Source organism: Enoplosus armatus, chromosome 9, assembly GCF_043641665.1.
Source record: "Enoplosus armatus isolate fEnoArm2 chromosome 9, fEnoArm2.hap1, whole genome shotgun sequence".
Classification (NCBI taxonomy): Eukaryota; Metazoa; Chordata; class Actinopteri; order Centrarchiformes; family Enoplosidae; genus Enoplosus; species Enoplosus armatus.
The window spans coordinates 15,165,667-15,190,094 of record NC_092188.1 but is presented as its reverse complement, the minus strand read 5'-3'; the positions used below and the strand labels follow the sequence as shown (position 1 = coordinate 15,190,094).

At 41.3% G+C, this 24,428-nt stretch overlaps 1 protein-coding gene and 2 non-coding genes across 3 annotated transcripts; 2 read left to right on the top strand and 1 right to left on the bottom strand.

Moving 5' to 3' along the window:
• The first annotated feature begins 4,203 nt into the window (after positions 1 to 4,203).
• trnar-acg (transfer RNA arginine (anticodon ACG)) lies at positions 4,204 to 4,276 on the top strand. Its single transcript has one exon. It is a non-coding gene; the product is annotated as a tRNA-Arg (tRNA).
• A 523-nt stretch (positions 4,277 to 4,799) lies between these two features.
• On the top strand, positions 4,800 to 4,872 carry trnar-acg (transfer RNA arginine (anticodon ACG)). The gene has a single exon. It is a non-coding gene; the product is annotated as a tRNA-Arg (tRNA).
• Positions 4,873 to 5,519: 647 nt separating this feature from the next.
• limd1a (LIM domains containing 1a) lies at positions 5,520 to 24,409 on the bottom strand. Its single transcript, XM_070912272.1, has 8 exons — positions 23,170 to 24,409; positions 17,272 to 17,373; positions 12,840 to 12,907; positions 11,731 to 11,793; positions 10,780 to 10,910; positions 9,729 to 9,780; positions 7,933 to 8,001; positions 5,520 to 6,929 (listed from the first exon to the last, which is right to left on the bottom strand). Exons 1-8 carry the CDS (start codon positions 24,407 to 24,409, stop codon positions 6,792 to 6,794), a joined length of 1,863 nt encoding a protein of 620 aa, XP_070768373.1. The 3' UTR covers positions 5,520 to 6,791.
• Between the last annotated feature and the right edge of the window lie 19 nt (positions 24,410 to 24,428).

The window sequence follows — 24,428 nt, the reverse complement described above, 5'->3', positions numbered from 1 at the left end:
ATGCACGTTTTCCTCCACGGTGCAGCCAGTGCCCATCCACAAAGCGCCCGCATTGGGAGGACTCTGCTGTCGTCACTGGGGGAGTTGACCGGGGGGCGGGGTTACAGAGGCGTGTGAGTGCGCTCGATTCATGCACCGCCCAGTCCTGTAAAGAATTACAGGGGTGGCATGGGTGGAGCAGTGGATGTAATTTTAGCATTTTATTCTTATGAGATAGAGGTTGTACACCTTTCTACTTTACATGCGTTATTATTATGTAAAACGTAGACCCTGCAGTGTAATATGTAACTAATGTAATAGCAAAAACCCACACAAATGAATGAAATTAGCTTACTCTTTTTGTTAATAATCGTGGTTGTTTGCATCACGTTCCACTTTTTTATTTAGCTCTTTAACTTGAGATGTGAGACAGTTCATCATCTTTCCTCCTTCCCACTCTTTCTCACACCTTTCCATCCTTTTAGCTCAATATGAGAGCACTCCTCTACCCAGTGGTTTCTTGGTGAGGTTTTGCAAAAGTGCAAAAAAATGTGAACAGGATCACTCTGAATAGCTTTGAGATTTATGACAAGTGCACCAGAAATCTGAATTTTGAACATTTAATCACGGAATCCCCGGAGTATCTCCAGTGAGCCAGCATCAGCCAAATGAGATTGTATTTCATCGTGATGTCAGTGAGAGTTCACCTGCCTGAATGTTATCTCCCGCCTAACATGCAAATTTTATAAACCCAATAATAAAATAAGATGGAAATGAACATGCTATAAACGTGTTCATTGTAGCAATACAATATACAGCATACAAAACAATATACAAATCATACAAAACAAAAGTCAATATAAGAAAACAATGCTGGCCACATGTTGTGAAACTAAAGGCTAATGTAATTTCTATCACAACTGCATTGACTTCTTGACCCAAACATACTTTTTACAGTTGAACTCTCAAAGTCCTTTACAGTTATGTTATAAATTGTCTTAATCATATAGTATAAATCCCATATATTGATCTCCACAAACATAATGGCTCTCTGGCCTATTCAACAAAGCTCAAGAAAATATAATCATAGGTTATTGAAATGTCCTGATGACATGTGGGCAGACTGTAGAGCTAAACAAGAATACAGAAATGAGACCACCTACATGTGTTGCTCAATTTATCAAAGATGTAACGACATGAGTTGAAACATGTCGAGAGTGAGGTGATGTGTGTTGTTGTTGTTGTTGTTGTTGTTGTTGTACCTGATTAGATGATTTAGAAAAAAATATTGTCTTACATCATTCAGGTTTAGGTTAATCCAGGTAAAATCCATTTTCTCATTGATTTTCCTTTTGAACTCTAACAATCACAAAGGAGGATATTTAGATTTTTTTAAAGAAGCAGAAACATTACAGGACTTCAATCTTTGAGACAGATGTGTTTTTAAAGTGTCACAAATATTATATACAGGAAGCATGTATCTTAATAAAGTAACTGGTTGCACATTATCCTGCTATTCACAACATGAGAAACAGACAAGTTTCTGTCTCTGAAGTGAACATAAAACCAACGCTTCCTCCCAAGACAGATGAAGTCATCTGGCTGTTCATTGGCTACATTGGTAAGCATGTATATGTGTGTGTGTGTGTGTGTGTGTGTGTGTGTGTGTGTGTATTCTGCAGAGTAATGGTCTCTATCTACTCTCTCTATGTAGTATATTTCTTGTGCTGCATTCATATCTTACCTGCTGATGATTTTATCACACTCTCTATCTCTAATGGTGATAGCTTAGTTTTTGTTTGTTCATTTTTTCAAATGAGGTTCTTATTATTAATTGATTTAATATCTGTCAGGGATGAACCACTAGAACGCTGGGTATATAATTATTGCCAAAGATATTAGTATTAGGTGTGCACTCTAGGATTCCCTTCCAGTGGAGAAAATGCAATGCAGTGCCATATAGGCTGCACTGCATGTCAGAAAATGAGTTGGCCTCTACATGCCTCTAAATGGTGGTCGAAATGTGTGTTTTATAGAGACATAGTAGTTGTACTTTAAGTCTGAGTCCCACGATAAAACGATTTTAATCTTAACCAGGGTTTAAATGCATCATGACTTTCTGCAGACTTTCACCACGTGAAGCTGGTGCCCTTTTTATTTTTTTTCACCCCTGCCCCTCAGACAGCCTGAGTCCGCCACTGACTATGCTTTATAAGAACAGTGCTGTATTAAGACTGATTTTCTAGTGAGTTTATGGTTTGTCATTGTTGGTTGATCACAAGCAGAGACATCATCAGGCAGTCCACCAGCAGGACAGAGCTCAGAGCCTTGCTGCTGCTGCTGCTGCTGCTGCTGCTGCTGTACAGAACTTGTTGAGGTGGTAGTATTGCTGTAGTGACTATCTGATTGGCTGAGTTCAGGGCAAAATTACCCCCAGAGACATCCTGTGCATCGCCTTTACTTTAAATACCATCCCAATCTGTACCTCACTGCTGACTGTCAGAGGGAAACTCACAGAGCGCTCGCATTGATCTACCAACATGTTCAGGTAATCATTGTCAAATTCAGCTTGGTTTCATTGTGCATTACATGTGTCTGTAAATTTAATTTGTCTTCTAAAAATTTTTTTTCTGTATAGATGAAATAGCTTATATTTTCACACGTGTGTAAACTTAGATGCAAACGTGCTGAGATATTTTGTCAGCAAACTGAATTGAGTGTCCACATGGATATTCTGATTTGAAGGTCGGATTTAATTTGGATGGTGAAAACTTTCATTCTTTCAAATAACACAATAATAGCCTCTATAGCCTATATTATATATGTTTTCTGTTTTCCTTTACACCAGCTGCGCTATAACTATGGGCCTTGCTAGAGCTACAATGAATGGTTATGAGTTCTTTACTATTTTCTCCAATTCAATGTTTAAACATTACCACAATGCTATTTTAAGTAACATAACAAAAGTTCTTGTCAAAGCCAATTGTTACCTTGTGTCTGATTTATAATATCTTTGTAAAAACAGTCCCTCTTTTCATGGTAGTAGTCTTACTATCCACGACTTAGACTTAGATAGACTCAAATCACACTTTAAAGTCGTTTTTTGTTTTGTTTACTAAATTTTGCAACTACAGTGCTCCTTCTGTGGAATCATCTCACTTTCACACACAAAAGAAATCCCTCACAGCCTTTATCCACTGCTGAATGCTACAAAACAAGAAAAGTAGGTATTCAAATGGACTGCATTATGTTGAAATATGTTTGCAGGATTCTGCCACCCTATGTAAATTGGATGGACAAAATATTAGAAACAACGGTGATGCTTAAGATTACAGGTAGTAAATTACAGTGTAATTATCTAGTATTATGGAGTATCAATAAAATACTCACTGGGTACCTATGTATTTTAAGATTATGATATACTTTAGAAATTACATTCCAAAAAAGTTTTAAATGTATTGTTCTTATTTTTATCAATAGGGTATACATCACTGCTGCTTGGGAACAAAACATTTGGCTAAGCATGGGAAGAAGGGTGTACCTTTATAGCTCTGGCTATGAAATAGTGTATGTCTTTAAAATGATAAAACACTGGGTAACAATAATGTAGTTTGTGGACAAATGTAAGATCCATCTGATAATCAAAACTGATGTATTTGTCCAGCTTTTATGTCCTGTGTAGGTGAGTAGATACTTTCACTCAGAAACAAACTTTTTTGTGGTTTATTGAAGAACATATGGTATGTATAATAGTGCGGAAGTTATGTGATAATAAAACAATATTTATCTTATCCATCATAACTCACGATGCAGCTGAAGCTTCTTTTTATTTTTCTTCACCCCTGTCCTTCAGGCAGCCTGAGTCCTCCACTGATTAGCTTTACAATCTGTTGTTACTAACTGCCAGATAGACAGACTGCGTTTTAGAATGAGTTAGTTGACACAAGGTCTTTCCTAGCCAATAGTGGACACCAACGTCCGACAGCGACATCTGGCTAAAAAAGGCATTGCGGGCAACGAGGTCGATTGTGTATGTCCGTTTTGTATTTTAATGATCAATGTTCTGTTGTTTTCATATTATTAACTTTAAGAATACACCAGTGTCTAAATAACATCTAATAGGCGACGTGTTTTGGCAGACAGATACCACTCCCCATGATTCAGAAATTGTACAAACATGTACAGTTGTGTTTAAGATATACATGAATCCGCCCTATAATAATCGGGCTAGTGGCGCAATGGATAACGCGTCTGACTACGGATCAGAAGATTCTAGGTTCGACTCCTGGCTAGCTCGTAATTTTTCCCTGTGCGTAGAGCAAATGAATGATGTCAGAGCCAATCGCGTTACCTTTCACTACCAAAAATTCTACCAAGATTTGACCAATCAGATCGCGCTCCACTACCAACATTTGTATTTTATTTTCCTTCCTCTGACTACGGATCAGAAGATAGCAGGTTCGACTCCGGGCGGGTCCGTGTCTTTTTTCGAAACTCTTGAAATTAGTGTGAACTATGTTCAGTTGATTTAGGGCTAATGCCTACCACTGGTTCAACTAATCTGTTTTACTCTGACTTAGACTTAGACTTTATTCATCCCACAGCGGGGAAATTTTTTCTATATCATCTATTATGTACAGTACACTTCTGTACCGTTTATGACGTTGAGTATCTCTCTTTGTGCCAATGGTGCAATAACACGTTCCCTTTTCATTAAATGTTTTTGATTTTATCCAGGAAAAGGACCACCTCTAAACACTCAGATGTACCTTTATTGCAATATTATTTTATCAAATTATTACTTTAAGTGTATCCTCATCGGGCCAGTGGCGCAATGGATAACGCGTCTGACTACGGATCAGAAGATTCTAGGTTCGACTCCTGGCTGGCTCGAAACTTTTCCCTGTGTGTAGAGCAAATGTGTGATGTCAGAGCCAATCGTGTTACCTTTCACTACCAAAAATTCTACCAAGATTTGACTAGTCAGATGTCGCCGTACTACGAAGAATTGTGAATTTCTTGGCTTTTCTATTGTTTGATGCAAACAACATTTTGAACATATAACCTTTACCTGGTTTTGCTCAGTAGATATCGAGAGTTTGTTTCGCGATAGTACTTTACCAGAGCCAGAGCTCAACCTCCAAACAGCATATCACTTCAGCAGCCATTCCTGAATCACAGAGGATAGTCTGCAGACAAATATGACCATCTTGGAAAGTTACAAAACTGTGTGCTATCAGCCAAATTCTGCAAGTTGAGCACTTTTTTATTTGCTTGCAATGTACAGAGTGTCAGCGTGCCTGCAGTGTCCCATGTGACGTGATGGCTGTCCACTACTGAATGGAAATGGACAGAGTTGATGCATGAATTACACTCTGATCAAATAATGCATAAATGTTGATAAATATTAAGCAGATCTATTTGTAAAAGTACCACTAAATAGATATTAAATTGTCCTCACCGAAAGCAAGACATCATATAATTTGATAATGAATCAACCTTTTCCTAATGTAAAAAAAGAGCCACATCAACATGTAAAGTTTGGCCTATTGCAATGCATTTATTAAATATTTTCTTTACAACAATCATACAACACATATGTATGTTTGCTCTTCATCGTAACTACAGTTGGCTATGAAATAAGGACCTCAAATGACAAGCAACTTACGTATTAAGTTAGTAGACTCAAAGACACGAATAACATATGGATGGCAATAAAGTAAGCAATCAAAACTGTACTTCCCACTGCAAATCAAATTAGTATTTAAAGGGGGTTTGCACAAAAGTCAAAATGAAAGAAAAGTAAATGAGTATAGGCCTACAATATATATCTTTTTAAATATACAATGTTTGCAAATGTAACAAAATACAGAGATCTACAGGCCTAATACCAACCTCTTCATAGGTGCATAGAGAACTCACAAATCTATCTCCAAGTGCTTATAGCAGACTGCATATGACAGATAATGGCTGTTTATTTACTCCAGAACAGTATAACCTGGCTCTCCGAAGCATTCTTGCTCAGACTTAACAAACTGATGCAAAATGTTTTAAGCCCTAAGCACTCAAAGGAATAGCAACCTCGAGGATAATGGCATTGTTTAACATTTCCATGGAATGGTTGTGTTAATAAAATATCATTTGATATAATTTTATTGCATACTGGAATTTGCATATGAAAATTGAACAACAATGATGGCTCTGGTTACCACTGGTAACCATTTTGAGAGGAAAACGAACACTTTCTATACAGTGGAAACTCTGAAAAAATTATTGTTAAGCTATGACTTTTTAAAATAATGTTCAAATAATGTTACTTTTTTGTATGTTTCTCATATGTAAATACACACCAACTGTTATCATTGCATGTAGAAACTTATGTTGATGATGTTTTCTCTCTGACTGAAACAGTAATTTCACAGCAGAAGTCTGAATGCGAAGTTGAAGGTACACTGTATCTAAAATGAGTTGGACTATCAAAAATATACACAGCCAATGCAACTGATATTTACATTTAAAAGAAATGATATGGCAACACTTCTGTATGCAGCAGGTATAACGCAAGGCGTCACTGCATTCAAAGTAGGGCTTTAGTGTGTTACAATACTTCATTATTGGGTTAAAACCTTATTAGGCATAATGGAAACTTCATAAACATTCCTGTGACTCTACATCAAACCACAGTGTGATCTGATGCATTGCATTAATCAATCCTCTACAACAAGAATTGTACATATCCACTCCTGCTGTCAGTCGCTCTTTGGCAGTTCCTCCACATATCCACCAGGTGTCTCCCTCCACCTACAGCAGTGTTAGTAGGAGGAAGCGGTGGCGACGGCAGAGGAGCAGCCCGGCTCGATGTTCTTCAGGTGGCAGGAGTGGCAGAGAAGGTGGCCGTTCAGAGGGTAGCAGCGGTGACCCTCCTCGTCGTTAAGCTCCATCTTACATTCCTGAACAACACAAAGGAGGAACAAGGATGAGACACCTCCACATGAAGGATCACATGAGCATGAATATGAAGAATAGAGGATAATTGGTGTGATCTCTGCTCTGTATTGACCTCATTTCCAGCCACTTGAAGATTGGACAGCAATAATTATATTATAAGTGTAGAAATTCAGCATTTAGAACAGGTTAACAAAAATTTACAAAAGAATTAAAAGGTAATTTTGGTATTTTTTTAACCTGGACCCTGTTTATTTTAATATATTTTGGGGTCTAAATGACTAATAGGTACAAAAAGTTTTGGAACTGGTCCAGTAAATCGCCACAGAGATAGACCTTTTTGTTAAAGAGTATGACGACTTACTGACTCACGTTTCCACCGTCGTCTTCCTGCAACAACTCACCTCTAATGCAATTTCAGAGCGAGACTTTGTGTCTGGTTTTAAAACAAGGATCTAACTGTTTAACAAAAAGGTCTATCTCTCTCTCAGGTTTAAAAATACCGGAATCATCCTTTCAGGATTCCTTTATCTGCCTCATGGCTTACAGTTTCAAGAAAATCTGGAAATCTGTTTACAAAGACAAAATTCTAATGTCCAGATGCTCGTGACTGAGCTACGTGAAAGATTAACAAAAACACACAAGAAGGACACAGCCACTCAATAGTTAAACATTACTTGAACAGGGAGCTGCTCCTCACAGCCCACAGATTTTTATTTTTATGAAGTGAGAGAACAGCAGCTGTCAATCAGCCTTTGGCAAAAAAAAGAAGAGGCACTTAAGTAAAATGATGAGATAGGGATGATGAGGTGTTGCATACCTGCTCTCCTGAGCAGTATGTAATTACCACCAAGACTGTAATTAAGATCGGGGATCTACTCATTATGATTTCTCTTAATGAGCCATTCAGAGGGTCCCTGGCTCAGAGCCACTAAACATGCATGTTTTCAAATGCAAAGCTTCATTTGCAGTTTTGCAACAGAGAAATGTGCCACATTTTAAACCCACCTCACAGTGATAGCATTCCACATGATAATCTTTGTCCATGGATACAACTCGAATGGTTTCATCAGACCCCTGGAAAGAAATTCAGACAGACAAACGCAACTGAAGCCGATCTCGCCAGAAGACACTCCACCGTCTTATTCTGTTCAGTCTGACAAAAGCCTCAAAAGATCGATAAAAAGCGTGCGCACACTGATGTCAGCCAAGAGCTGAAATGTCTGTGCTTTAAACTACTCCTCTGCATTACAACCTTGGAGCTTAAAGGTTTGTCAATTGTTCCTTTAAGCTACACTCTCAGTGAAGCTCTATTATATTTTCTGAATTTACTATTGAAAAACTCTTGGTAACAAAACAGGACTTGCACATCATACTGGCATGCATAGATATAGACACAAAACATGGCTGCAAGGAGCCAAAGTGTAGCAAATCATTTATAAATCTGTAATTCTGTATCTCAGATTGTGTGTGTTCTTTGTCCTCCTGATTATTAATGTCCACAGAGACAGGAGCTCTTTCTTTTTCAGTCATCTTTCTCTGGTTACAATGTCAGCCTGAGAGCGAACTCCCCTGAACATCCGTACAACAGCTTACATAAATGCACAAGACAGACTAAGCCCCTTCCCCAAATACACACACACACACACACACACACACACACACACACACACACACACACACACACACTACCTCTCCTCTAAATACCGGCCTCACTGCTTACTCAAAGGGGAGGGCAGGGGGCATTCCAGCAAAGTCAACGCTAATTTTGGACATTTCTTTGCATTTGCCAGCACATCCTGCCAGTGTGTGAATCATACTTCTCCCTACTGTCCATCCGCTCTTAACAAAACATCAAATCAAAGCCCAGAGACATTAGGCCTCACATTGTTTTGACCCATGGTCTAGTGGGAAATATGGCTATATTGAACTATCTGCTACTTGCACAGCTAAGTTCTGTGTTTGGGTCGTAACTGAGTAAACATGAAGAGATAAGGATTTATAATCTGCTGGGCTCCTGCTGGTTGAAGGTCCACAGGTAAAGTTGAACAACTTCTAGATGTAATGAAGCTAATTATTCACACCATGCTGGATTTCACGTTGCACTCCCTCTACAATGAAACTTGTCTCAGGGGCTTTGACAACGCTTGATCCTAAAACACTACACTGATATGCCACCAGGGACATAGTTGCCCACATCTGTTTTTTTCAAGTTCACCATAACCATTCTCCAGAGTCAAGTTAAAAATCCATGAATTTATGATCATATTGTTATGTGCATCTAGGTTAATTTCAGTTACATATTGCAAACCTGGCATTCATCTCCCAAACATACAATCTATGCCTTAGTCAATAGCAACCACTGAGTGTAAAGGCTATACTGGTATGTCACTTAATATTTGAAGTTATCACAGCCACTTGTAAACTGAAAAGTAAGGAATCTGTGGCTGGATAAAATGCACTGAAATTAAAACTGTCAACATTGTTTTTAAGTAACACAGGGGTGCCCTGTGCTAGCGGTTAAGGTGCTGACCATGAACCACAACGCCCACAGTTTGAGTCCGGCTTGGGCCCTTTGTTGCATGTCATTCCCCATCTTTCCCATCATCTCTCTACTATCAGCTTGTTAATAAAGACATGACATGCCCCCAAAAAATATTAGAAAAACTACTTTTAACTAACACATACTGTATCATGATATGAGAATTTTGTCAAATTTGCCAATTTTGTCAAATATGATACTATGGAGAGACAATATATGATAATATTTAATCTTTGTGTTAGAGGTGAGAGTGTTAGCTTACCTCTGAGGGCAGGATGGGCTGGTTACAGGCTGCACATTTAGGCGCCAGGACCCTGGGAGAAAGAGATGCAAAGAGAAACAGGTTTTCATAGATCGGTTTGAACTGCACTCAAATTTGTGAACTGAATTCAGTACATTAATGACCCGAATTCAAATTCACTCTATCCAAAGACTATAGAGGTCACAGTTCATACTTGATATCCCTCCCCCAACCTTTAAACCAGCTGAGTTCCCCCTCTTTCCCTCCTGACTCTGACTAGATTCAAGATCCTGATCCGACTAAGGAGACGCCAGGTTTGCAGATGTGCTGGCTTTCCCTCACGCACGTGATTCCCCAGATCCAAAAAGGAGTAGAAAAACAAAAAGCAAAATGAATTCATTATTTCCACACACATGGCTGGCACCTGGATGTCTGAGGGAATAACAAAGGGCCTCTCAGTGTGGATGGGCATGACTGTGGCTAAAAGTCAAACACATAGTGTATACACAAAAAGGTTTGTCTGATTTAATCAGCGTCGAGAACATGTGAGAGCTGCCAGACAGTGATCGGCCATGTGCCTGGCTGTGGCTGTACATGCTGTCCTAGCAGGGAGAGGAAAGGCTGTAACTGTTGAGGTTGAGGCACTACAGGTGCTACTGTTGATAACTTCTAATGCTCTATCAATTTTTCTCTCACACACACAAGCTTGAGTTTTAACTTAAACATTAGAGGGTCTGTTCTGTCCTTACAGGGCGTGTTACTATTGAGTTTGGACAAGAAGAGCCATGGCCACACACCACTTTTCACACCTCTGACTGGACCCTCCTTCTCCTTTCATCCCTGACTACACTTCTCATGTGTCCGCCACACGTGGCAGAGAGAAATTCAGTCGGCCCTTCTCCAACACATCCAGCAGTAACAAGGCAAAGTTGAAGGGCTGTGCTGTCATTTAACTTGGAATATGACACCTAGACATTTTTTTTCCATTGTCACGCTCAACTAATTTAACACAGATAAATCCAGGTCATGCACTCGTGTTCCTTTGAAATACTGTGTAACAAGTGACGCTCACCTGTGGTAGTCTTTGAGACAGTAGATCTTATTTTCAGTGTCCACGGTGAAGGGCACTCCGTCAAGGCTCTCATTACAGATGACACAGCGGAAACAGCCGGGGTGGTACGACTTCCCGAGGGCCTGCAGGATCTATAAAGAGAGAAATTAGTGAAGAAAATCAGGACATCAATACTACTTTCATTCTGCTACTGCTATTTCATATTTCCCAATTATTTGTATCTATTAAAATTGTCATTGTTCTTAAAAAATCTTTGCCTTTATATTAGACGATTTTTTAATGATCCCTGTGGGTTTAGTGGGTCGTAACAGTAGCTGAGAATAGGACAAAGCTAAGAACAAGCCCACTCAGACACTAATATAACTACTTATATAACAATCAAAACAATGTAACTAGTAATCACACCTATTAAATAAAGCTAAAAGAATAACACAGCAATTAAATAAACATACTTCTCTTCTCTGGCAAATTTAAGACAGAGGACATGTTGTACTTACAGAAACATGCACATTACATACAAAATACAGTCTCAACAGATTTCTGCTGTGAGACACAGCATGTTAAATGTGCGGATGTGAAGATAAGGCAGCACATTTGAAGCATCTCCTCTATCTCTGTGTGCTGAATGGAGAACATGTGTAGACTCATGTCTAGAAAAATCCTTCATATGCTGCAACACTTCCTGACTTGATCATATGCTTTGTGTGTGTTTTCTTTTTACCCCTGAGACTGTTTGTGTGTGTGTGTGTGTGTGTGTGTGTGAGAAAGAGAGAGATGCACATGCAGAGCCAATGCTTACTCCCGAGTCTTAATCCAGATGTGCCCGCAGAAAGCTCATTTAGGATGAAGTAACTGCTTTCTGATGAGATCACCTGGCTATGACCCACACACACAAATGCAGACAAAACACACAACAGTACACACAATTGAGGAGAAATAACAGACACTCACCATGTCCATGATCAGATGTCCACATGCGTTGCACTTGTCTGCAGACTGCTGGAAACCGGAGTACTTCAACAGACGGAGAAAAGACGACAATGATGTCATTGGAATTTGGTTATTTAATGGATGACTGAAATCTCTGACTCTGTTTCAGACTGAGCGCTAAGCAACTCCACAATGTCTCCCAAGCATAATCCAAAGTAGCCTCTAAGGTTTAGCATGTGTAGTTGTGCTAAATACTTAAAATCACTTTCTTTCTTTGAGATTGGCATTTAACTGATCCAGTGTTTGAATCAGTCAGCTCAGCTTTATTATGTGTTATTCTGTGTGAGTAGTGTCAGTGAGGAGGCCTGGCAGAGGAGCAGACGTAATTAACAGCACATAGAGGGAGCAGAGCCAGAGCAAATTTAATTCAGCATAAATTAGTTGATATTTAATGAGCAACTAAGAGCTTTTGGTGGAAAGGCAATTAGATGAGGTTTTATACAGAGAGGGCTCCGTGGGTAAACATGCACAGAGTTACTGACAGTGTGAAAGGTTGAGTTGGGAAAATACTTGCAGCAACCCTTACCCTACCCCTAACCCAAAAAAACACGTTAACACACAAAATGCATTCTATGATTATGCGTACTGTTCCATTTTTGCAAAGTACACGCAGTCATTCTGCACTGGTGTGAACGGCCTGCCCGCCCTCCACCCTATAAACCATAGCAAAGCAGCTTCTCCAATTACTGACCTCCTTCCAGTCCACCCAAGGGAGAAAACTGATATGAATCGGCTGCACTGGATGATAAAAACTGGGCCACAAGGTCAAAGTCTCCAACCGATATTTTGTATTTAAATTGAAGGCTGACAGATTAGAGGTTGCATTTAAGCATGTATGGTACATCTGATGAATGATGATTTAAGGAAAAAGTGGTGACCCCTTGTTCAGAGAGATTTGTAAACCTTGAGAAAATGGAGATGTGGACTGGGTGAAAGTGAATGCTGCTCAGTGGGAGAAAGGTACAGTGTGTTATCTCAGTCTAAAGCATTTTTGAAGTCACTACAAAGGTTGCAAGACCACATACCTCACTTGAGGCATACTAAATATTGATTGTGTATTGACCGCTCACCAGAAAGTCCTCTTCACAGAAAACCTTCCCTCCAACATAGTAGAACGCCTTCCCTCGCAGCCTTCGACCTGCAGAAATAGACAGACAGAAAAGTCAATTTAGATCATTTTACTCGAGCAATATACAGCAGGGCTCTCAAAAACTGCCAACATTTTCTTATTGTCAAAACACAATATGTAGGTAATAAGGTAAAGCCAAAACGGAAAGGTAAAGGCAATCCAATGATAGAATGCTGAAATGTCATGGTGGAAAATCTTGCAAAGCCATGAGCCCGGTCTCAGAAAATAGTTACAGCACTAATGCATAAAGACCGTGGTGATTAATTACATCCATTTGAAGGTAATGGACCCTCTTGCAATATTCATTATATCCTGCTGAATCCCAGGCAGATAAATCAAACAAACGGATCTATGGTGTGCTGGTGTCTAATATTGCTGGGACACAGAGCAGGCTGCAGTAGGACAAGGAACACATCTGGATCAAACACATGTGCAATAAATGCTGATCAAATCCAATTACTAGACAGGTGCAACAGATTAAACACTCTGCTCTATGGGGTTTCATGACAACCACAGGCCAACAACCTGCTATTCTTCTTCTCTGTTCCTTTCCACATGCTGCGTGTGTTTCCTGTTTGTCTGTGTGTTTTAATAGTTCCGTGGTCTGGATCTGGCTTCTTATAGCAGCACACACACACACACACACACACACACACACACACACACACACACACACACACGCACACGCACACACACACACACACACCAAAACGTCTTTGCTCACTTCGCATAGCTATTCTTGCTCAGGTCCCACAGGAAGAGGGAACATTCCTCACATTTTCTGAGTGGGGAGGTGAGGGAGGGGACAGCAGGGGAGAGGAGGGGTTAACCTTGGTGAACAGGAGCCTTTTTTATCTCCCATGCTCCATCTCATGCTCTGTTTACCTGATTACTTGTATCCAGACAGTCTCGCGCAGTCATTTAGCCACTAGCAATTGCACAGTTTCATTCTTAAGACAGAGAAGAGATGCAGTCACAGATTCATTTCAGGAGGACATGGACAACAAGTCAAGTCAGCATTGAAAAAAGTTATTTTGGCACATCCCTATAACGGACATAGTAGGGTTAGGCAATATGATGACAGTATTTACCGTGAAATAATATATTGTCCACCTTTTTGTCTCGTGGTAGCAATCCCTTTAATATCTCTGGGAATATTAGGCCATTAAGGGCCATGTTGCAAATTACTTATGATGATTTTTGCTTCCACGTGGTGAAGCACTCTGATTTGTCAGATATGGTATTTAATTTGCTCATTCCTGCCTGGTTATTTTATCCCTAAATCATATTGTCATCAATGCATGTTTCCTGATAGAGGTCTTTATTTAATCCCTATATATTCATAGATCAATGCAATCAACCTACAAACTGAAGAAAATTACTTTTTTAGCCTAGTATGGGAGAAGCCACTACTGTTGTCTTAAAATCAGTAGAATTGATTGAAAGTCATAATTTGACTGTCTGGAAGGGACAAAGAAAGCAATAACCTCTGGTGTTCTTTGACAATGAGCCTGAATTTCAAGTCGAACACAGCGAGAAACCTTGTGATTCATCTTTTTATATCAATGGCACGTGAAATTCTCTGAGCCTGTTATTTATAATTACATTATCTTACTTTAACAGAGTAATAATGGTCACACAGCAGCCCAGGTCTGGCACAATAACTAACTTAAGAGGAGACCAGTCATTTCGATCAGGCCAAGGTGTGGAACTGGCCTTGGGTAATTACTGACAGACAGTCTTGGTCCCTTAAGGAAGGAGGGAGGGATGAAGGGGATGAAAGTGAGATATGGGCCATTCCTCTTCTTCACATTCCTGTCTTTTTTCCCCCAGTGAGTCAGAGAGGGAAGGCTCTGAGCTTTGCAGAAAGATAAGAGCTTAATTAAAGTCAGGAGTCAGGCCTGACTATTTGAAAAGCACCAGAAAGAACCGTGACTATTGCTCTTTCATAAAAATGTAAAATACCTGAGGGACGGAACAAAACACAAGGCCATCTTCTAATTAAAACATTTTATGAATTCCCTTACGTAATCCCATTCAGAAAATAAGAAATTTACAATGACCCTGCCATGACTTCCTAATCGAGCTTCAACCCTGTTCGTAAATTACTCAAGTGAGACGTCATACCAATTTCACATTTGTAGAATGTTTGCTCTGAGATTCAGTCTCACCTAAAGTAATTTCCTGTCCTGCTAAACATATCTACATATGTTCAATTGACACAGAATAACTTTCCTGCATTTACAGGAAGTCTTTCTGGCAGTCTGAATGCATTTTTCTGACTGTGAACAGCACCGTGGACGTCCTGACAATCTACCCTCCAGATGTTAACAAACCAGTGGATTCAGGACAATTCTTTTGTTTGTATTCTCAAAAGCCTGCCGAGTGGCTGGGATAAGGGGCTTATATTATGAAAGCCGAATCTGAGAGGAAATCTGTGTACCACTGTTCTCTATAAACTAAAGTCACACCTTGCACTTCTGTTCTGTTATGAAATTATCCCCCTCCAAAAAGACACTTAATGTGGTCATCAGGAAGGCGCATGTAGCTGTAAAGTCATTTCTACCTGCACTTCATTTTACATATAAATGTACTGGGAAAAATTGAGAGAATCTCACATAAGGAGAGGGAAGTGATTTCCACAGAATATTTGAGTTGGCTACTGTGTAAACCAGTTCCCCTGATTACAAACTTGAGCTTAATCTCCAACTGGAATTGGGTTGTACCGTTAACTGTTTGTAAACAGTCAATTATTAGCCTGGAGGAAAAGCCCCCCTGCAGCGAAGTACTGAATCCCAGACATGCAGCCTGAGCTCTGCTAGCCACCAGGAATGTTATGCTGCCTCTCAGGCACCTTGGGGGAACTGGTGGAGTGAGGGAATGGGAGGAAGTTCATAGTCATAAAGACTTGTTATGCAACAGTTGTCTTGACATACAGATTCTGGAGGAAGATAAGAGGACATGCCTAATATGAAGCAGTGAATTATCAGCCTGGGTTATTTGACATCGTGCTGTTTACTGTGTGGGTACATGCAGCATGTATATGTATCAGTGTGCCCCTGCATGCTGGCTGCTGTGTGGTGGGTGGTGTGTTCCCACTGAATGGTCTCCCTGTCCCGCACTGTACTCCCATTTTGTTGCGCCCAGCTGACATAACAGCACCCAGTGTCCTCCTGGAGCCAGACCTACAGAGGGCCCCTATGCCTGCATTCCTCCCCAGCTGAGATGCTTTTCCCTGGGGCCGCTCACAGCGAGCATAACCCTTATGCCCTCACATGGAGCAAGCTATGAGAGGTATGTGGTTTGTAAACTCCTCTCCTCTTCCCTCCGCTTCAGACATCAGCTTCACTCTGAGCCACCGAGTGTCTCCATGCTCACACACACACACACACACACACGTATAAACACACAGGTTTAAGAAAACACAGAGATGTTAATCATACATTTGGGGGCGTAACCAGCAAGGTCAAAGGTGCTGCAGGATAAAAGGCCTGAGTAGAGGTCACAGCAGTGCCACAAATACTCCACATACCCACCATCTGATAATTGGGACAGAGATATTAATTGGTTGGAGCAGAGAACCGGGTCATACGTCAGCTAGGGAAGTGCACCACTACGGGTCACACATACATGGGACAGTGTAGGCAGGGTGATGAACCTCAACTGACACCTGGCTGTCAGGTAAACTGTCTAAAGTGACAAAGTAAAACCAAAAACCTGACTAGTGCGGCGTTGAATGAGTAGTCCACTGAAACACAATACACAGGTTACATTGAATCATTGGACATGTAATGGTAAGCTGTTCCAACACACATCTCATGTTGCCTTTAAAAGTTAAAACTGCATCTGCCTTGTTTTAATTACACAAGGCCAAAAGAACACAAACGAATAACAGATATTGTCTTTGAAGTACAGGAGCCCTGTAGATAACCAGTACAAGGTGCTACAAGCCATTATTGCTTCATTACAAGTGCCACAAAGTACACATGGATACTTATAATCCCCACCTTTCTCAAGCATGGTCTGCACATAAATAGATAGATAGATGAGTGTTCATCTATACTAAAAGTTATTTTATTGACTGATGAGTGAATTAGGTCAGCAAAAAAAGTCTTGCTCTGTGTGTCGTTGTGTGGGCTGTAGGAGTGACTGGCACACCCAGAAACCAAACACCAGCAGTACAGGACAGTAATCCCCAAATAATTGTGTGTTTTTGCTCAGGCCAGATTCAAGAGAACAGAGGTCTGTGGCAGCCTATTAGTCTGGAGGTGACATGAGTTTGGCGCGTGAATCTACCGAGGAGAGAAGGTGAAAGTGTTGGAATGGGAGCAAAGGACTTAGTGAAGGTGTGCTGTGTATGTGTATGTACTTACTGCAGGCGCTGCAGGTGAAGCAGCTGTCGTGGTAGAGGTTGCCCATAGCTTGGCAGGCCTGGGTGGCTCCATACACCGCCTTGCTGCACTTAACGCAGACTCCTGAAACACAACACAGCATATGAGCAAGTCAGAAAAGTCCTACATTTATGTCACTTATACAGTTAGATCAATACAACACACATACTGATGTAGTCAATTCATACTTAATCAAATACTAAATCTGAGATATAAATTAAGACCCTGTTAGTTTATTGTATCAAGATAAATGGGAGTAAGGAGCTGTGGAGGCTATGATCCAGATTAAACCAGACAAAAACAATGGAGAAAATCCCTTCACAAAAGTCAGGAAGCTGGTTAGCAGGCTGTATCATTGAAGGGGGAAATATATCCCTATTTGCTTATTTGACTTGGCTCAGAGACTGAGAGGCCTGTTACTATAGTGTTAGATAAAAATCATAATGTTCCAAGACACTGCAGTCTACTTAATATTAATCCATCCACTCATCCAAGCCAAGGAGATTTGCAAAGTATGTGCAGAGAAAATGAAAAATGTCAAAAAGAGATAAAACCCCAAAACACATGAAAGTAAGAGTTTTCTCTCCTGTGTGTCAGGCGAGGAATACCAGTTCAGGCCTTTAAAAAAAGCAAATCACATGAAAGAATGTCTGGCAATGTTACATAATCTCTCCTTTGACTTTGGATAGCTCATGAACAACACAGGGTTTCCGTGTGATCAATATATAACACTTTTAACTACTTTCCTGAGAAAGATATTATCTTTCATCGTTCCACTTCACTGCCAATCACGCACTATATGACACGGTGTGATATGACAACTGACATTATGGACTGTGACAAGTGACAACCCCCATCACTGCTGACCCTGATGGGCTGTCAGCTAGCTGCTAAATCAATCAGATACAGAATGGTTTGATCATCCAATCATGAAGCATTAAGTTAAAGTAACACTAACAGGAGGGGCGATGGCACTGATGGAAGGTGAAAGCAAGACCTCGAGCTTCTCTTTTAGTGTGAGTGTGTGTGTCCATGTGGTTATTTGTGTGTGTGTATGTTTTTATAGAAACACTCCCTGGAGACAGAGAAATAGAACTCAGCAGAAGAGTGAGGCCCAGCCTGGCCCAGCCCAGTCCAGCCCAGCCCAGTCCTGGTCCCCCTCGCGCACTGACAAAGAAACTTCTGTTTCCACTGTATCCAACACACATCACGCGGCTGCCTCCTCCAAAAACACACTGTTACATTTAATAACCTTCTTCAAATGTTTCTCTTCATAGACTTCCAGTAATATAATACACAACTGGGCTATATATAATTCAACTAAAGCCTCTCCTAATGCTACGACAGAGGACACATCATCAGGGGCCCCAACGGCTGGAAAGAAGATTTAGAGATAATAAGAGGGATATTATTAGAAAGCAGAAGAATGTTGCTCTTATGTAAGCTACTTTGTTTACATGAAAACACAATAAAGTAGTCATGCCCTCAAACTACTGAAATGAACGAGTGAACGGCTTTTAAATCACATTCTCTGCTACTACAAACAATTCATGTCAGAATGCAAACAATACAGCACACATACAGTAAAGCACACAGGAAGATCTGACACTGAGCCAAGGACATTTTTGCTTAAATTTTTTTATGGCTTTGATTTATATTTGTCTGTCCCATGAGAACAAAAATGCAGTAAAAATCTATTCTCTCCTTTCTTTTCCTGTTTGGGACCAAAAATTCCTTATTTCCTCCTCGCCAGTTGGGCAACTAAAAAAATCAGCTTTTGGCCAGAGTCCCATGTTCCAAAACAGTGTGATTATCCAGTGGACTGACTGCTTGCTTCAAGTGGGGGGAGGGGAAGAAAAACATGTAGCCCCCCCCCCCCCCCCCCACCCCCCACACACACACACACACACCTTTCCCAGCTGTCAAAACTCCCAGTAGATGGCTTCTTGCTGGCCAATATGCCACTGACTGAAAACGAGACCCTTGCTACACATTGTCGCAGCTATTGAGCGTTATCACTTCAACAGTTGGCCCCAAGGATTGAGATTCATTTATAAAACATCCACAACATGATAAAACATTTACTTTAAAAGCAGCAAATGTATGTACGTCAACATCTCATTCACTGAAACGTATCTATTGAACATTTAATAGATGGAGTTGTGTTGTGTCTCCTACAGCAGTGGTTATCTGTACTCCCACCTCCCTATCAGATAAGTTCAAATGTTTATCCATTACTTTTAGCTAATTCTTTCAACTGTTTACTTTTGGCTAACTATTTATTAACAGTTTATCCATTCATTTTAGGTAACTATTTTCATTTCTTTAATTTCTTCTAGCCAGTGGTGGAAGAAGTACTTTTACTTAAGTAAAAGTACAAAAGTATTAGCATCAAGATATACTTAAAGTGCCAAAAGTAAAAGTACCCATTATGCAGACTGGTCCATCTCAGAATAATATGCATTATATTATTGTATTATTATTGATGCATTCATGTGTTCATTAATTTCCCCCTGTGGATCAATAAAGTCTTTTCTTAACCTATAATAATACATCACATTTGTTAATAAATAAATAGTAGAGGAGTAAAAAGTACAATAATTGTCTCTGAATTGTAGTGGAGTAGACTATTTAACTATTTTGACTTCTCTGCTTGCTTGTTAACTAGTTTTCATGCAATCTCTATGGCAGAATTAAGGTGTTACCACTGACTCAGGTTGGTGGAAGGTGTGTACTGTGCAGTCTGCCTATTGTAGCTGGTAGCTTAGCGTAGTAGTGCTAGTAGTGTTATCACTTCTCCAATAAGCCACAAATATTCAGATGTTTAAGTATAACTTTAAAGGACAGAGCAACGAAAGATAGTTAGACTAAAATCCATCTATAAACACATCCACCATATGATATAAATTTAACTTTAAAAGCAGCAAAAGTATGTACATCGCACTCTCATTCACTGAAATGTACTGAATGCTGTGTCACCTACGGCATCCTTTTCTAACTTTTACCACAGCGCGCACAGACACCACACCCAGAAGTGACAAAGCACATTAAGTTGAGTCAAATACAGAAGGCCATATATTCATAGACAAACAGACACATAGACATGCATGAGAGGATATCACATACACACACACAAAAGTCAGCCTCCAAAAGCCTGCCAGAGCAGAAGCCAAGAATCCCTGGGAAGAGTTAAAGACGAAGCTTTCCACTCAACAGCCAGATGGGATAAATTAATCCTCCATCTTAACACAACACTAAACGTTCAACTCAGTGTGTGTGTGTGTGTGTGTGTGTGTGTGTGTGTGTGTGTGTATAAAAGTCAGAGGAAGAGGGGAGGCAGAACACTGGGATATCCCACCACTTCTCCCCTCTTGGATGAGCTTGTCTATAAATCTCACGTCCTCTCAAGGCTCTTGTGGCCAAGGACAAAGGAGCATCCACGAACTTGTCCCTAAATCTCTCTGTTTGTCTACTCATCCATTCAACAGCACCACGGGGCAACTCTAAACTCGTCTGGGACTCCCCTCCCCTTTGTATCTTAAGACCTCATTTAAAAAAATTCCTTGCTCTCTTCCTTCAGACATTCCTCAGTGTTCCCCCAGTGCAGCCATTTGGCACCGGACTCATTTTCCCAGATCCTCCAGCTGCAGTTATGCCAGTCAGCACTCGGTGTACGGTTGGGAACTCTGATGGATCGCAGCCCTGTGCATGGACACAGCCCACTGGATCAGTTAAACACCGCCATGGCACTGGCAGAGACTTTTAAAAGAACATTCAGTCCCGTCAGGCTCAAAGAAACATTAGCTTTAACCTAACAATCTTCAAACACAGTTGGGATCTCGTAGATATAGAAGAAAACAATTTTAATAGTGTAATGCTGGAATGAGACAATACAGTGGGGAGGAGGAAGAGGCCGCCACAGCCGAGGAGGATAGCGGCGCAAAGCTGCCCAGTGCCAGGGACAACTGGTGGTGCTGCAGCGGTAAATTAGTGAATGAGGTAAGAGTCAACGGGCCCAGTGCATTCTGGTTGTTGTAGGTTTTCTACCTTTTGAGCAAAAGGTAATATCACAGCCCTTTTTCTTCTGTTTTCTCTGGTCATGTAGGACAAATTTCAAAAATATTTGTGTCATTCTACTGCATAGACAGCCCAGTTTTATGAAAAGACCATCTTTCCAGCAGTGAAATACCCCTCTAAGTTTTGTGAAGAAAACTAGCCTACACAAAATTTTCTCTGGCATAAAAGCATGACTCAGAGGATGATCCATGGCCTAGTGGGAAACTCCATACAGGAACCGTGTGTGGGCTATGTGGGAACGTGTGTGTGAAAAAAAAGACATATACTGTATTACTTTCAGACCTACACTTCCGCTGATTGCACACTGCGCACTCCCACACATCCGTAATGTGCTATTTATGAGCCTTGTCGTGACAGTGACGTACGCCAGATCATCTTCTCTTACACACCGAAAACGCTGTGAATTACAATCTTAACATTCCAGCAGGAAATTCCTTCAACAAGGGGGCAAGGGTGGGCTGTGTGTGTGTGTGTGTGTGTGTGTGTGTGTGTGTGTGTGTGTGATGGGGGTGCTCTGTGGCTTCAAACACAACATCACCCATCTCACGCTCTCTTTCCCTCACTGTCTAGTGGGATGTCCCATTTTCATGAATGGCCTTGGCTCCAAACACGGGGCCACCACATAAGCATGAGTTCTCTCTGCAACAAACAGCCCCTCCAGCAACAAGCAGTATATCGCACCTATTTACTGTATCTGCATATGTGACCAGAGCCTGTCAGCTGACCTCACAGCAAAGCATGTGGTTTTTTTCAATGTTGCAATAATTTCCTGATGGCACTCTTACAGTACCGATAGAGAGAGCAGCTGAAGTGCTACAGGCGGTGAAATGAGGAATAGAAACAAGAGTATTCTGCTGATGATGGGCATTATTCAGCAACCCTGCCTAACTCTGATTCTCAGTCAGACTTTATATATTGATTATAATCTCATGTATTGGCTATAATAGTCTAGATTTAAAATATATCTAAAAGCAGCAGCTTTTAGATATATTTAAAAATGTGCCATAAACGCCTGAACTAACAGTCACAGGTGCTGTTTTTCATCATCAATTTTCCTGTAAGCATGTGTTCATCACATGCTCAAGCATGCATGGCATTCTCACAAAAAGAGTCATGAGAAATGTGCAAGCACAGGTCTGTAGTAATGACATCATTGAGAAAAAAATGAGTGCCACTGTCAGTCAAGCAAAATCACATGGGATGGAAATCTTAAAACAATAACTTAATGGAGCACAGATCTGACGGAAGTGATCAAGTTCTAACTAATGAGTTTTGTTATCAATGTTTCCTCAATAGTAATCCATTAAATCTCTGGGAAGAGATAAGAGGGCAACATTCTTCTCTCTGGCCTTGGCCCCACCTTCTACTGCAAAAGGGTTTGTTTCAGCTGCCAAGAGGGCAGACAATGAATCATTTAACAGAAGACATAAAACAAATTAGAAAATTATTCTGTCTGCATTCCACAGAAGAAAAGGAGAGGCCTCCCACAGCGTCTGCCTAATAAGTCCAGCTATTTTATCAGCAAAAACCCACAATACTGCCACCAAACAAAGACATAAGACAACTGGGTTGCACTACTGATCAAGCCACAGAAACACACACACACAAGGCATGTAAGGGAAACACAGAAGAAGGACGACAACGGGTGACAGTGTGTGCCTGTGCATGTGTAAATATGAAGTCAAAAACAAGTGGATTTATGTTCTAAACTGTGGGTGGGCGGTTCTGTCGTTCAATGGGTTTTACAGCAGTGGCCTAACTGACAGAAGCCCCTTGTTTGCTGGGTAGTCTAAACTGTCTTACCAAAGTAGTCAGCCTTTGGTTGGGCATCCATCTCTTTTTCCAGCCGCTTAGTGAGGGCTTCTAATTTTATTTCAGCTGCTGAAGGCCCCTGTTCAGGGTGCTGCGTGAGGAGAGGCTGGCAGAGTAGTTGGACAGGCTTGGTGGAGCACAGGACTTCAGCTTCAGCGCTGGTGGCCTGTCCACCGCTGAGTATTTGGCTCTGACCTTGATCCTGGCTGCTGCTTTTGGAGACATTGCCAGGGATCAAGGCAGCAGATGTCACCTGAGCTTTGGATTGAGGTGTTTCAGAAGGTGCAGGTAGGAGCGAGGAAGCTGCCACAGTACCATTATGGCTGGCAGAGGGTGTCGAAGTTGGCGAAGGCGATGCGTAATAGGCTGCAGACGGTGTGGAGTGATGCTGAATGTGGAAGTCAGCTCCTCCTGTGAAGGCACTCAGAGGCAGGGCGGGGATGAGGTCTGGTTTTACTGAGCCAGAGGGCTCTCCAGCCCATCCCCTGGCTGGCCCAGCAGAGGAGGGTGGACTCCGGTTTACAGACGGGGCGAGAGCCTGAGTCTGCTGGGATGGAAGACTGTTGGCGGTGGGAGGTGCAGACTGGCGCAGGGGCTGCTGCTGAGATGAACTGCTGATCCCAGACCCAGACAAAGATGGGGAAAGCTGGCTCTCTGTGGATGTGGCCCAGGCAGCCGGCTGGCTGGCAAGGTGACGCGCATGTGTGGGCGCGCTGAGAGACGCGTTTCCTGGGCTGGGGGGAGTAGGGGTGTTGAGCTGGTATGAATGTGGCTCTAAGCGCTCCTTATTATCGTAATTGTTTCCGTACCCATATGCCCTGCCGACTGGAAGTTCAGACTGAATGCCTGCGTGGTGTTTCTGGCCGTCAAACTGTGCGTTCTGACTGCCAGCCGTGGTGCCCGGCACAGGGCCAGAGAGTATCGGGGGCTTCGCCGCCGCTTCACCCGGCTGTCTGTAACTATTGATGGGCGGTCTGTCTTTGGTGTAATACGTGCTGTTGTGGCCCCCATTCATTTTTATGGCCTGGTTGTTTTTTGCCATCTCCTCTTGGTGTTTCTGCATGTGTATTTTAGTCATTTTAGAGGCAAAAACTTTTCTTGTCTCTTCAAAGTCGGGGTTATTTCCTGCATCCCTCCTCGTGCGAAATAAACCATCTCTGGATGCTTCATACATGTTTAGGTCCTCGATAAACTTACTCGCCTCGAGTCCTAAATCCTCGTATTTATCCATTTTGAAGATACTTTGAGTG